Source organism: Ictidomys tridecemlineatus, chromosome 8 (genome assembly GCF_052094955.1).
Source record: "Ictidomys tridecemlineatus isolate mIctTri1 chromosome 8, mIctTri1.hap1, whole genome shotgun sequence".
Classification (NCBI taxonomy): Eukaryota; Metazoa; Chordata; class Mammalia; order Rodentia; family Sciuridae; genus Ictidomys; species Ictidomys tridecemlineatus.
The window spans coordinates 151,346,560-151,361,244 of record NC_135484.1 but is presented as its reverse complement, the minus strand read 5'-3'; the positions used below and the strand labels follow the sequence as shown (position 1 = coordinate 151,361,244).

Sequence of the window (14,685 nt, the reverse complement as noted above, 5' to 3'; positions counted from 1 at the left end):
AAACCCAGGAGCTGAAAGAGGCACCGCTATGTCCGGGAAGAGGAAACAGCAACACAAGAAAGGGAACAGAAACCCCTGTGCGGGAGTGTGGCTGCAGCCAGGGGAGAGCCAGGCGCTTGGCCAGGGGACACCTTGCTTCTCACTGTTCACTCTGGTTAGTCTCTGGTTTCCCAGCTCCTGGAGTCTGGGTTTCTGATCCTCAGCGCTAAAGGCCAGAGGCTGGGCTACAACCAATCCCCCAGGCCAACTGGGAGCCACCCCAGGAGGCTTGGAACTGAAGACCAGATGACTCCTTCAGCCTTCTCTGGCCTTTGCCAACAGAGTGAGTGATGAACCACAGTGCAGTGAGACTGGAGAGAGATGAGCAGAGGAACCCAGCGGCCACAGAGCAGGAGACAGACAGGGGAGGATGCTCAGCCCACCTGTCCTCAGGGGAAAGGGGCCCAAGGCCAGGAGGCAAGTGGCAGTCAGGAGACAGCAGGCCAGCTTAATCCCTGGGGACACGGGCGCTCCCAGGGCTCCCAGAACAGAAGCCCCAGGTTGCCTCGGATTTAGAGAAAATCTACCTTTTTCAAGAAAGAAACCAAAATTAAATCAATGCAAGAATTAGTAACTAGAGGAAGAGTTATAATCAAGAGGGATTTTAGACAAAGGTGTGGAAATTAAAAATGTACTTGATAATCATAATCATGTGGCTATTTTTTTTTTCCAGTTTAAAAGAATGACATTTTAAAACAGGCATCAGGTCTTGGGATGCAGCTTAATGCTAGAGCACTTACCAAGAGTGGGCAGGACCCCAGGCTCCACCCCAGCACTACTAAAGTACCCTAACAAAATAAGCACTTCAAATAACTAATAATGAAAGCCTGTGTTTTGGACCACATTTACCATGACCCCATTGAACAAATAAGCAAAGTCGATGGGTCATTAGCTCTTCCAGAGAATGTTCTTTTTACAAAAGATTTTAACCAAGGACATAGCTAGAAAATGAAACCTGTATTTACTACCAAAAATGAAAAGAATATAAAAGACATAAAATCCTACTGCGAACATGTAATCTGCAGACAGAAAACATTTTAGAAGAATCTTATATCCACAACTTTTGAACTTTTATGATTTTTCTTTCCCAAGAAAATGTTCAACTACTTTTCAGCATCACATGTCCAGGGTAAAAAAAAAAAAAAAAAAAAAAAGGTGAGCACACAGAACACTGGATATTTTATGAGTAAGACTGAGAAACACTTACCCGGTATTGATGGAAATTATTTCTATCAGTGGGTTCTTCCTGATCTTGGGCAAATCCAACCGAGCTCCCCCCAGCCGTTTTCCATTATCCTTCTTCTGGCCCAGAAGTCGCACAGAGTGGCCTTCAAATCAAGAACATAAGTATACATTAGTGAGTTGCACAACTCCACTTTAATTTTCCGCTTTCAACAAATGTGCTAACGTTTGCATTTAGTTTCATCTTTTATGAGGGGAAAGAAAAAAGCACCCTAGAGAAGGTGTGGTCATTTGAACCTAGGAAAAAGTTCAGAAGAAAAACAGCTGTGTTCTAGGTCTGCAGTTAAAAGTATTTTGCTTACACTAAGTTGCATACTCATGTTGTATACTTGAGAAACAGAAAGAGACAAGTCCTCGGAATAGTCCCACAGGTATAAATGCTCTATTAAAAAAAAACAAAAACAAAAACAGAGGCCCCTCAAAGCAAACAGAAAATCAAAGAATAATCAAAAGGCAGGATAAAATTGCATTTTATGCTTTGATATTTTAAAACACACTTTTTTATTTTTATAAATTGTCACATAAGAAAATCAGACTACTACTAAGTGCCATTACAATTTTATAACTTTTTAAGCACTAACATAATTTAAGGCTTATACAAAAGATAGTACTAAGAATTTGCATACCCCTTTCACATTCTTCATTTATCTTACCAGATTTGTCATTTGGTTTTTTATGTACAGTACTATTTTCTACAACTTTACTCAGACATATGCTATATCCTGTAAGATTTACCCAGTGTGAGCATACAATTCAATGATTGTAAGTGAATTTATACAGTTATTCAATCAACACAATTACCCAACTTTAGACCATTTCTGTCACCTCTCAAAATAGTCCCATACCAAATATGGCACATTTTGCTGACCCACTGACCAGATGATGGATATTTGGATTGTTTCAAAGAATGGCCGTTACAATAATGTCTCTAAGAGTAAAACTGGTGAATCTATGTTTACCTTTTTAAGAAAGACGCTTTTCACAGTGATACCATTTTGTATGCCCACCTTCATCAGGAGATTTGTAAATATTTTCCCCCAGACTGTGGCTTAAAGCTTCATTTTCATGATGGTAGCTTCTATTTAAAAGTAAATGCTTTTCAATTCAATGTTCAATTTTTCTACTTTTCCTTCCATGGCTCATGGATTTGTTTTCATATCTAAGAACTCATAGATGTGCCTATCCCAAGGACGTGAAGATTCTGTATTTTCTTCTTATGTGCTTATGTTGAGGTCTAGGATCTACTTAGCCTCTTCTCTGTACAGTAGGGGTCTGAGATCACTTATCCGTCAGCCGAGACCGTTTCTCTTCCTGCTTCTTTAATGGAATTGCTATCACACTTTATATACATAGTTGCACAAAGCTAAAAACAGCGCTATAATTTTCATTTTAAAAGAGAAAAAACATGAAATACATACTTATAGGAGTATATTAACCGACCTGTATACCATTTCTAGCACTTTCTGTGGTTTCTTGAAATTCATGAGATACTACTTCCTTTCTGCCTAAAGAACTTTCTAGTATCTTCTAAATCAAGTCATTTAGCAACAATCATTCTTTGAGACTATATTTTCCTTCATTTGTGAAAGATAATTTTCAATAATTGGTTACTAATTGCCAGCTTTTTCTTTGAACATGCCACATTCCTTTGACATTTTTGGCTTCTGATGTCAACCATTAACCTCATTGTTGTTTCCCTGATAAGTGTTACTACTTCTCCTTTCAAAATTTTCACTTTGCCTTCCAACAGTTTGCTGATGGGAGTCCAGGCACGGATCTCTGATTTTTCCATATGGAAGTGAATTAGCTTTTTTGATCCACAAAGTCTTTCCTTAGGTTTGTGATGTTTTCACCCAGTAGGTTTTTGTTTTAGTTTTTGAACTCTATCCTAGTCCTCTGCGGCTCCCATGACATTGTGTTAGTGTGCTGGATGTGGCCACAGAGGTCTCTGAGGTTGTCTACTCAAGGTTCTCCAGAAAAACAGAACTGAGAGGCTACAGAGAGAGAAGGGAAGGGATTGATTAGGGAGTCAGCTCACTTGATTGTGGAGGCCAAGAGTTCCCACGATGGGCCATCTGCAAGTCAGAGAACAGGGAAGCCAGGAGCACGGCTCAGTCCAAGCACAGAGCCTCAGAACCCAGGAAGTGGATGGTGCAAATCTGCAGTCAAGGCTCAGGCTAATAGCCCTGGAAGCAACTGGTACCAATCTCAGATCAAAGGCTAAAGAATCTGAAGTTCTGAAGTCCAAAGCCAAAGAGAAAACAAGTGCTCCAGCTCTTGAAAAGAGAATAAGAATCCACCCTTAGTCCCCACCCACCCTGAGGGCAAATCTTCACCACCCAGTTCACCAACCCCCAAGGCCGTCCCCTCTGGAGGCAAATCACAGACGCGCCCAGAGCATCTTCATTGCTCTAATCAAAATCAAAACCTCACAGCTTCCCTTTCAGCACAGGGGGAAGGCTCAGTGCCTGTCACAGCATGGACAGTAAAGGTGCTTCACCAGATAGCCGAGTACCCCTTCAGTCAGGGTGACATCTAAAGTCAGCAATGAGAGAGGCCCTGCTCCTTTTAGTTCTGCTCTTCAGATAGGACCATTTCTCTAATCACTCTCCAACGTGACTGGTAATTTCCGTAAGCCACCTAGAAACCTGCAGCGGGGCCCTGACGAAGGCTTCAATCTGTTTCTGCGCTTTTCAACTCCAGATTCTCCACGTGTTCCTCTTCATAACTTCTATTTTCAAGTCACTATCACAATCCTTTTCTTGGATTTTTCCACTATGCCTTCCCTTACTTTCTTGAATCCTTGTCTTCTAAATCCAACACTGTTGGCCACTGAGGAACAAGGATCGACTATTCTTCATCAGGAACATGGTCACACTTGATTTCTTTCAATGAATCATGATGGAGTCTGAAGACTTGACCTCTGGGATTACATATCACAGCAAGTCAAAATTCACACCGCCCCCCAAGGACAGTTGATCTGTGGAGACTAAATCTACAAAGCTCTTCCTCTCCACAATGAATGGTTGCCGATATCCCTGTTTCGGGAATGGCTTCCTAGGAGTCACCTCTGTACTGACAGTGTTTGTGAAGCCAAAGACTGATCACACTCGTTCTTAAACACCTTGAGCAAGGCAGATTCCTACTCTACCAATGGCTCCGAGTGAGCCAGTGGGGGCACTTCACATTAGGGCCATTTCCAGTTGGCCCCACCTTGTCTTTTCTCCCTGGCACCTTGGGTCCTCTCCGAGTCCTGTGGATGTGCATGCAGGCTCCATCAGGCAGACAAGGGTGGGTGGCTTGGGCTCACTCCAGCCTCTGCTCTGTTCACGTAGAAGCTCCAGTCAACTGAAAGTACGTGGAGAGCATCTCAAACTTCCTATCCCTGTTTCACCTACAAGAATTCCCTGTTAAACCCAGGCTCGTTCGCCTGTCCATAGTTTGTGTATCAAATGCCAGCAGCCTAGGTCCAGTAGAGCTGCAGACCTTCTCTATTAGTTGCCACCAAAATCTCCACCATAACCGACAGTTCCCCAAATCAACCGAGCCATCTCAGCAGCAGCAATAAAGCTCCTCACTTTCACAGCCCGCTTCCCCCTGGATGAAGGAACTTGTCCAGCAGCTGAGAAAACAGGAGCAGCCCCGGTACAACACCACAGACTTGTACTGTTTGTAAAGAGACTCCAGTTGTCATCATAAATAAATTTCTGTTTGCTGAATGCTTTTAGTCAAGTTCCAAAATAAGGCATAATTTGCTTTTGACCATTTGTACAGCTTTATTGTGACTTTCGGGGGGTAATTTGTTGAGCTCCCAATGCAATCATGCCAAAGGCAAATCAAAGGCAACCTTTATAAGGCAATCATTTAAAATAACTGCAGATGCATAATTAGTGCAGATATAAGATTCTAAGCAATTATATACACGTCTCATCACCCCTCATTTCAGAAAGACAGATTGCTTAAACATCTCCTGAACAGACAGCTTCTCACGACCAGAAGTAATAAAACCATCAGTCACAGCCTTTTTGCACTAATCACTTTAATAAGAAACATTAAGGAATCCACTCATTCTGGAAAGTTTTACTTTGACACAAGAACACAGCTAGAGTCAAGCAAGTGTTTGGCAAACCAAATTTCAGAGATTTAAGAAAAGTTGAACGCTTCAGTCAAAAGTCCAGTGGTTGGGCAGGTGAACAAGACTGGCATGGCTACACCAGTTTTCTGAGAGATGACCAAGGTGCAGTCATGGCTGTGCAAAGGCATGTCATGGTCATAGTAGGATGAGACAAATTTCATTATATCCCTGCTGAGACTCCAGTAATATGCAGCCTGCACTAATAACATTTGATAAATTATTCATCTTCACTATCTACATGCAAATAAAGGAACATATCTCTGCCTGATGATATAATGAGTTATTTTCCAATCCAACGATTCATTAGAGAGCAGCAGACCTAACAATGAGTCTCAGGCTTTTTTTTTTTTCTTTTAAATTGAAAAATACAGTACACTAAAGACAAAGTAGGAAATCATATAAAAGTTGCTTGTCCTATCTGGCCAAAGACAAAAGAAAAGAATTTCATCCAAATAACAATCATTTTTTAAAAAAATGGAATAATGAAACAAAACTTCTGTGATCTCCCACCTCTTTCAAAAATCCTATTTCATATGAAATTCCTGGTTCAATTTAATTCCTTAAAACCAGAAACCACAGAAGAACATATTGTGAACATCATCTAAGCCATGTGCAAGCTATCAATCCTGGAGCCACCGAAACAAACCACCTTGACAGATGAGGAATAAAACTGAAGCCATGTCTTAAAGCATGCATTTTCTTTAGCAAGAAGAAACAAGGGCTCAGGGCCAGAGAAGCACACTGAGGGATTCAGAATGCAGGTAAAAAGGAAGTGTGGGAGCAAACTGATCTCAAAACGGACACGCGAAGCACCTCACATTATTACCACCAGACACCCACACCCCTCTGTCTGACCCCTTCTCTAGCCAGCGAGGCCCAGAGCTGAGATGGAGAAAGGATGGCAGCTCAGCAAGCACCGACTGTGGTGAATGTCACCACCCCTCTCCTCTGGCTGAGGAAAGGGGCAGGAAGTAAAGAGCGAAATATCCCTTGACATCATTTCCACTCCACATAGGGAGAACCTGGAGGAGGAAGTGCTAGTGGGAAGACAGGGAGGAAGGGAGCTCAGTGTGACAAACTGACACTGAGAACATGAGAACATGAGGAGGTGGAAGTGACAGAAATGGAGACACTCGATTCCAATAGCAGGATGAGCACCATGGCTGCTGGTACACAGATGGAAACGCTGCATCTTTGAGATCTTTTATCTCATCCATTTTAAACGTAAATTCATGTCTCTTCTCATCTAAATAATGGTAGTTCAGTGCTTTTATTGACCAACTTTAATAAACACCTAATTTGAAATTTGCATCACATAAAATCCAACTCTGATGAAACTAAATTTATTTTAAACCTCAAAAGCCTTCAGCAGGTATTTATAAATCGGATACAAAGCCTTGATTCCATGCTGATTTGTACATCTGATCTAATCCACCAAAGAATGTCACTAAAGCATTTTATCAGCTGAGATTATTATTTACTGAAAATTTCTGTACCAAAACTCCAGTTGTTTCTATAATTCCCCGTTGTGTCCACACTCCTGAATTCATAATGCTGAAACCCTACATGAAGTGTACCCAGGCACTGGGTGTTACTTGCAGTAATCGCCGTGTGCTAGTTGAATCGAGGTTTGATGTTGTCCATAAACCTTTAAGAGCAGAGATCCTTCCTGAACCCCACAGAGCTGGCCGCACTGCACATTGCTAGTGCAGAGAGAAACCACCCCACGTGCACTGGGGAGCAGCCTGCTGTCACCCAGAGAGCCGGCCCTGGAGCATGCATGCACCAGCTAAAGGTCAGAAATACGCTTAACCACGACCCATGTGCTTACCGACTGTGTGATGGCCTCTGCACACACTCACTGCTCTGGATCCCTCAAGCTCCAGGGGGTGGTGGAGATCGGCCCCAGGCTGCACTACTGGGCACAGAAACACCAGCCTTCTCACCTGGCAGTGTGGGCTCCTGCCGATTTTTCCCCATTTAGTTTTTTCTCCTCCTCAAGGATCTATAAAATGGCCAGCCTCTCCTCCAGGACTTTGTTCAATCTGTAATTGTGAAGGCCATTCACTGTTCCCTTCACGTGACCACCCACCTCACCACCAGAAAGCGCTCTTGCCAGGCCATCTTGGTCTCTAGCCAATGGCACTCATTTCAGAGATTCCGCCCTGTAGGGTACACACCCAGAAGACCCAGCCGAACTCTAAGCTCTGGGTCAGCCTGTTGGAAAACGTCCCAGTAAAACAACCCAACACGATGCTGGGGGCAGAGGGCAGGAATAGATTGGCAGAAAATTCAGGCAAAAAGAGTAATTAACACACTAAGGACATCTACTCTCACGTAAATTTGGTCAACTGGACTTCCATTTGAGATTACCAGATGAGAGTGATCAATTTAATCTGTATTTTTACCAAATATTCAGCATTGTCACTGAACATATCTTTCCAATTTCACAGAAAAGCAAAAGTTGTTCTCCAACTACTCCATTCAATAGAGATCCTCACTTCCAGTACTTCTCGGGGGAAAAAAACCTTTTCTGATTCCATGCAAAAGTGAAAACCTCTCTTGAAGTATTTAACATCTTTAAAGAAGAAAAATGAAACAAAAAGTTGGGCTGAATGGAAGCAGCAGGTTTGTTACGGGTCTGGGTTTCAAAACTTCACACATATTGACGTCAGAATTGACTCAACATCTTCCCGATTCAAGCCCCAATTCTTAGCTGTTAAGATGAGACAGCTTCTCCTTCAGCCGGTAGAAAAGATTTAAATATTAGCTAGAACACCACCTAGAAAAAGATTTTAAAATGAGAAAAGAACAATAAAAATAAACTGTCCAAAGAGACAAAAGTCCAAGTGCAAATCAATGCAAGCGAAGAGCGGCCACTCACGATGGGACTCTCATCATCTCTGCTGTCTCCAGAGCCAGGCTGAGGACAATGAACCCAACAGCTCACCTGCAGGCAGGTGGGCTGGGAGGAGGGCAAGGTAAGGTCACAGTACAGTTTATACCTCTAGAAACATGAGGATCAGTATATAAACTCCTACTGCACATAAAAAAGCACCCACACTGATACCAATAATGTGAAATCTGCCTATGAACAAGGACATGGAAAGATGAAACCATTTGTTGGAATGGAAGGTTCTTAAGCCATTTTTTCTTCCATTGGCTTGTTACAGCTGATGTATGTAAGTTATTTGTAAACAGAAGTCATATGATAAACAACCACATAAGCAAATGCCCTCAGACTAATGAGGATGCCTTCCAGAGGCAAATTACAAAGAGCAGTTAGCTTTCTGTCTCTATTGTACTTTGTATAAGCAGATGTACCCTTTATGACGGGGAGGTTTCTGCAGTACCAACTTACTTCTCGGAATGTAAACCAAATTTGTGCATCGACACAGTCACAAGCCAAAGGACTCCCATCAGCAGCTCAGCATTAGTACTGAACCTTCACAGAGCTCCTCTGATCACTCTGCCATACTACAAGAGACTGGGCTCAATCCCAAATTTGTTCAACAGCTCCAAAACTTCAGTGCCTACAACACAAAACTATGAATGCCTCTTGTCGGTACCTAGAGCAGCCACACAGCAATAAGGGCAGCAGTACTGCTCATGCCAAACCTGCATTCCCCAGATTACCATACCAAATGAGAAAAGCAGCAACCACCACACAAAAGGTGGCATTCGAGCCTTCTGAAAATGAGAACCGCAAGAGAAGGTCCTGCCAACCTTCCAAGCAGAAGCTCAGATTCCCACTGTCAGCCACAAATGAAAATGCCAAGCCCCCTCCTGTTACTGTTCCAGTCTGGCCACCCCCAGGTGAGAGGCAGGAAGGAGAGGAAGCTGGGGAGCCCTCCCATCTTAAGATGGGCCTGAGTGTCCCATGGCCTTTCAGTTCTGATCCGACCCACAGCTGACACATCACAACCAAGAGCTGCCCGCTGTACTGTGGGCAGGAAGCACAGGAGCAGAGGGAGAGGGAGGAGCTCCCGGGGCCTTCAAGCCAGTCTCATTCCTGCACCCCTGGGGAAGAGAGTTGGCATGGCCTGCCACAGAAATGGTGAAAGCCACGTTTAGAAATGCAAGAAAAACAAAGACGATGTGAATTTTATATTGTGATTCATTAATGAGTACATACAACTGAAGCAAAAGCTTCATAATCCTCTGCATAAGTTTAAATGGTATTTAGAAATACTTCAGTAGTTAAATGCAAAATAAAGACAGCCAAAATACAAACACTCACGTCTCCCCTAAAAATTCTGTCCCGAGCTACCACACTGACTTCTGCCCTCAGGGGACTTCAGATCTCCAGGAAAATCCACTGGTAAATGACAGAAGATATGATCACGGATTCCAGGTAGAGCGGGACCCAGGAGGGAGCCTTGGACTCGCACAGGAATAAAATCAGCAAAGCTTTGAGGAGAAGTGACAGGACACCATTTTTATACAGAACCGTATGTACTTCGCAGAATGTCTGCCAGAATTCCTGTTGTTGCCCATTTTCCACTTCTTAAAACCAATCGAATTAAGGGCCTTTCATTAAAGCAGACTGCCCTGAAGAGATTAAGACCTGGCATGAAGAAGCTGCCCAGAGAAAAGACACACCTTTGAAAATAAAAATATTCCAGATATTTTTATTTACAAAATAATTTACAAAAATTACATGGGCTCAAAATTCTGAGCTCTGGTCAAAAGATGAATCAAATGTTGTTCTAAATTTTTTTAAATTTTAAGAATTGACAACTGATGAATATGAACTGTTAAAGATTTAAAACTAGCTGTATTAAAATACTTCTGGTTAGAGCTATAATACTTACCTGGCTTAAATGCAACAAGAATTTTAAAATAAGCCATTCTCTTAAAGAATGTGCAACGGTTTTCTTGACTTAACCATTTAACAATAAAAACCTATGTGTTTTACATAAAAATTTCAACAATTACCCTTAAAAACACACATAGACAAAATAACTTCCTCTGTAGAATCTCATTAACTTTTTATTGGTTAAACCATATTTTTTTATTGATGACTACAGTAAATACTTTTTACCCACTCATTTCCCAACTTAAGCACCTCACAGCAAGAGAAGGCTCAAATTTTCTACTCCACACTTTTAAAGAAAAAAATCTTGATAAAGAAAGTTGTGTGGGGAAAAAGTTTTTTTTTTATTTTCCTACCAAAAAATGCTTTCACACTGGTACAAAATTAGATGGCAAAAAAACCCGAAGAGGGAAAAAGAGCTCAGACAGAAAATGAGATGTGTGACCGGGCAAACGCTTGGGAGGATTTGGAGAGAGCAAGAAAGCAGCATCCTAGATGACAGGTGTGAGGAAGGGTAGTACAGTGCAGGGGCCTCCCTTCCCTTGTTCAGGATAAGCAGCTTCACAGAGGAGAAGGCACATGGGCTCTGGGACCAGAGGACGAGGTTCCCCTCACCTTAAGGCCTGGCCGCACAGCCAGTAAGGCCGAGCGAGCTTCGGAGTACAGATGGAGGGTGAGAGCACATAGAGGGTTAGCCAGAGGCATAAATGGTAGTTATAGCAGCCACTGTAATGACTACCACTGTGCTCCTAGGGAGGCTGACAATGTCTTGGTGGGGGCAGAGGGGAGGTGGGTGGTACTGGGGATTGAACCCAGGGGCAGTTTACCACTTAACCACATCCCCAGACTTTTTACTTTTTTATTTTGAGGCTGGCAGTGAACTTGAGCTCCTTCTGCCTCAGCCTCCTGAATCCCTGGGCTTACAGGTGTGTGCCACCACACCCAGCCCCTAATGATGCTGCTTAAAGCAAGGCAAGTAGGCTTTAAAACATTTAAACACTAAGTTAAAGTCAAATCCCATTTCTTTTAAAAGTTTGGGGGGCTAAGAAATGGGTCACAAATAATTGTACTGATAAAAATCATTTGTAAATAATTGTTAGATATATAAAAAAGATTGGATATGTAAAAAAGCCATTTTACTCCCATGTAATGGCTCCATTGCTCTGTGCTTTCATGGACAGGAGGGAAGGAGGCTGAGGTGGCACAGGATCCTGGGTAAGCTGGGTGTGTGCACTCCAGGGCAAGGTGAGGGACCATGGCTATTCCACCTTGCACACCTAAGTGACGTCAACAATACCCAGATGTAAGAGTGGCTCACATGGCCAGGAGTCTAGGTGGAGGGCCACAGGAAAGACCAACCACAGTTTCTCCAGGTTCTGATCAACCAGCCTGCTGTCCTCTCTCTGGCCAGGGAACCAGTAACCACCCACAAGAATCACTGTTCCAGGTAATAGGTATTTGGTTTTGTTTGGCTGGGGAAGTACCAGGAATTGAACCCAGGGTGCTTAACCACTGAGTCGCATACCCTGCCCATTTTATATTTTATATTTGAGACAGGGTCTTGCAAAGTTGCTGAGGATAGCTTTAAACTTGGAATCCTCCTGCCCCAGCCTCCCAGGCCACTGGGATAGCAGGTATGCACCACCTTGGCCACCCAGGTGATGATTCTGTTTTTATCTTCTCAAAGTACCTTTTTCCTTAAAAATTGTCACCCAAAATAAATGTCAAAGTCCCAAAAATAAATGTGGCCCTGGATGGAAATCAAAGTTGCTCTGGAAGTTCCTGAGCAACACTAAGCAGTTCACAGCCTCCTGCTGTGCAGAATCCCAGGGCAACTGAGCCCAGGGAAGGCAAAAGAATCAAAGAGCCAGGCTCCACCTAACACCAGCTCAATGCAGAGGTACCCCAAAGAAAACGTACAGAATGCTCGCCACAGCTTTGTTTTGTAAACAGGAAGGAACAGAAGAAGTAAAATGTGGCAAATAGAGACTGGGAAGTGGGATAAACTCCAGTCACATCCTAATCCCTTTTGCTAGAGATCACTGTCCAAAATGTCAGCATCTCATTTCCAATGACAAACTCTGAACTCAGTCTTCCATTACAGACTCACACTTCAAGAACTTCAGAGTAAAGGGACCTTCCATGTCATACAATTCACAACCCAGGAAACCCAGAGCAAATGAGGCTCTGTGGGTTGCTGGCAATGACCCTGTCGGGGGCAGGCATGAGTGTCTCAACACAGCTCTTCGCAGGCTCAGTCTAGGACCCTGGTCTGTCACGGCAGTTGACTTTTCAGAGTGGCTTTAAGAAACAGTGTACCTGCATTTTTGGAGTTACAATAAAGATTTAATGTGTTCAAGGCCATTTTTTATAAGGACATTTCAATTACTATGTCTTTATTACTCAATAAAATGTATACTTTGTTACAAAATGGTGGCACTGAGATAAATTTCTACCTAAAATCCATAAACTTCTACCTAAGATCCATTCACAGTTGATATCTTAACTACAAATTCTGCAAATGAGTTTCCCCTCTCAAACTAGGAAGTATGTGAAACTGGTTTTTACTCTTGGTCTCAGGAGTGATTGTATCATACCTGTAAAATGCTTTTAGTGTGTTACAGGATGAAGAAAACGTGTACATCAACCAAATATTACAAATGAAATGTCAGAATCAACATGTGCCAATAATACTTCAGTACTAGGTTTTCTAATCAAGGTCCATCCCACAAGTGATTACTCTAATAGTAAATTATTTAGAGAGAAAATTGAATTTAAATTTCCTATAAAGCCACATCTAAACTGTAAAATTACTCTAAGCTGAAAAGTTTTATATTCACTTGCTTGTGAAATAAGTTATTTTCCTGAAAATAAAATCATGGCTGAGTCTATTCCACACTGTGCACCAAATAGAAGTTAGTGAAACACCCACGTCATCTTATAAATTGTAACTTTTTTTGTATATTTATCTTCCTACCAAAATTTCAGATACTGCAGGACCTGGTTTCCATTTGTTTATGGAGCACTCAGACATAAAGTACTAAAGGAGAACTATCAATTTAACTTACTGTTTAAAATGGTCAAAACGGAAAACACCCCAGTGCACCTATTATTTCAGCCCATTTGAAAACTGCAATTAAGCTTGCTAACATTTTTCCTAAGTTCATAATCTCAACTATTGTGATTATATTTTACTAATTGAAAATAAGAGATTCTGTAAATGAAAAACATAACCTCTTCAGGTGCTTAATAACACATATGAAGAGTAGAAATTCATTTTAAAAAGATATGAAAAAAATCTTGTCTTCTTTAAGCGTGTATTTTTTTTTTTTTTTTTTTAAGTTCTGGGAATTAAATCCTAGGCCTCTAAGCTACACCCCCAGCACTTTTTATTTTTTATTTTAAGACGGGGTCTAAGTTGCTGAGACTAGCCTCGATCTTCACAATCCTCATGCCTCAGCCTCTAGATTTGCTGGAACTATAGGTGTACATAACTGTGATTTGGCTTAAATTTCTCATTTTAAGAATTATACTAAAATTCTTACAGATATATTTATTAGGCTGAGGATGTAGCTCAGTGGCAGCATGCACAGGCCCTGGGTTCAACCCCCAGAACAAAAAGTTAAACACACACACACGGTTGTAAGTGAACATGTTTTCTGTGAGAGTTTCAAAACACAAGTAACTGATTTACTGGGGGGTGGAGGGTGTATATGTGTTTGTGTGTGTTTCTAATAATACAACTCCCATTAGAGTACATAGGATAAAATTAGATATAACACAAATTTTGGAAATGAGGTTTTATGTTACTTATTTTGTAGTAAAAATTAATGACTGAGAACCTTAGAAGTCAAACTGGCATATCTGAGTATACTGAACACCTGAAATGAAAATGATTAATATACAGACATAAAATTGTTAAATATAAACTGCTTTACAATAACAGTTTGCACAAAATTCTAGAAACTAATGATACATTTTTAAAGTAGTCTCATCTTTATGCAATCTGCCAAGACACTACCAGGTTCACAAGTTTAAGCATGTAAACACAATTTAATGTTAGGGAGGTCCTTGTCGGCATTTAAACAAGGCATGATGGGCTACTTGACCAGATTGGTAGAAGAACTACTAACAAAAGGAGTGGTCCGTGGAAAGCCCAGGAGCCTTGGTCTGAATGTCCTTTGTCTTCAACAACCCAGTCCAGTAATGCATGGTAACAGCGTGTTATTTGCCGTAAGACAATCCCCTGAGTCTATTCCACACTGTGCACCAAATAGAAGCTAGTGAAACACCCAAATCATCTTATAAATTCTATCACTGAAGCAAGATAGTTTCAAGAGAAAATGCATCTGAGTGGAAAAGAAAATGTGAGTGGTGAACACAATCAAGCTGCACATTAATTAAATTTAAGACAAAGAAGAAAAATGTAAAACAATTCTGAAGCCGTCATAAA

The 14,685-nt window shown here is 41.7% G+C and overlaps 1 protein-coding gene across 6 annotated transcripts in view; it reads right to left on the bottom strand.

Annotated features, from left to right (window-relative positions):
* Cdkal1 (CDKAL1 threonylcarbamoyladenosine tRNA methylthiotransferase) overlaps window positions 1-14,685 on the bottom strand; it is a 633,756-nt gene that overhangs the window by 444,156 nt on the left and 174,915 nt on the right. For all 6 annotated transcript variants that reach the window (XR_013425476.1, XM_078020596.1, XM_078020592.1 and 3 more), the window contains one exon: window positions 1,247-1,367. Coding sequence is in view for 5 of the 6 variants with exons in the window: in XM_078020596.1 (XP_077876722.1) it covers window positions 1,247-1,367 (121 nt within the window). In the remaining variant the exon portion in view is untranslated. The remainder of the gene's footprint in view (window positions 1-1,246; window positions 1,368-14,685) is intronic.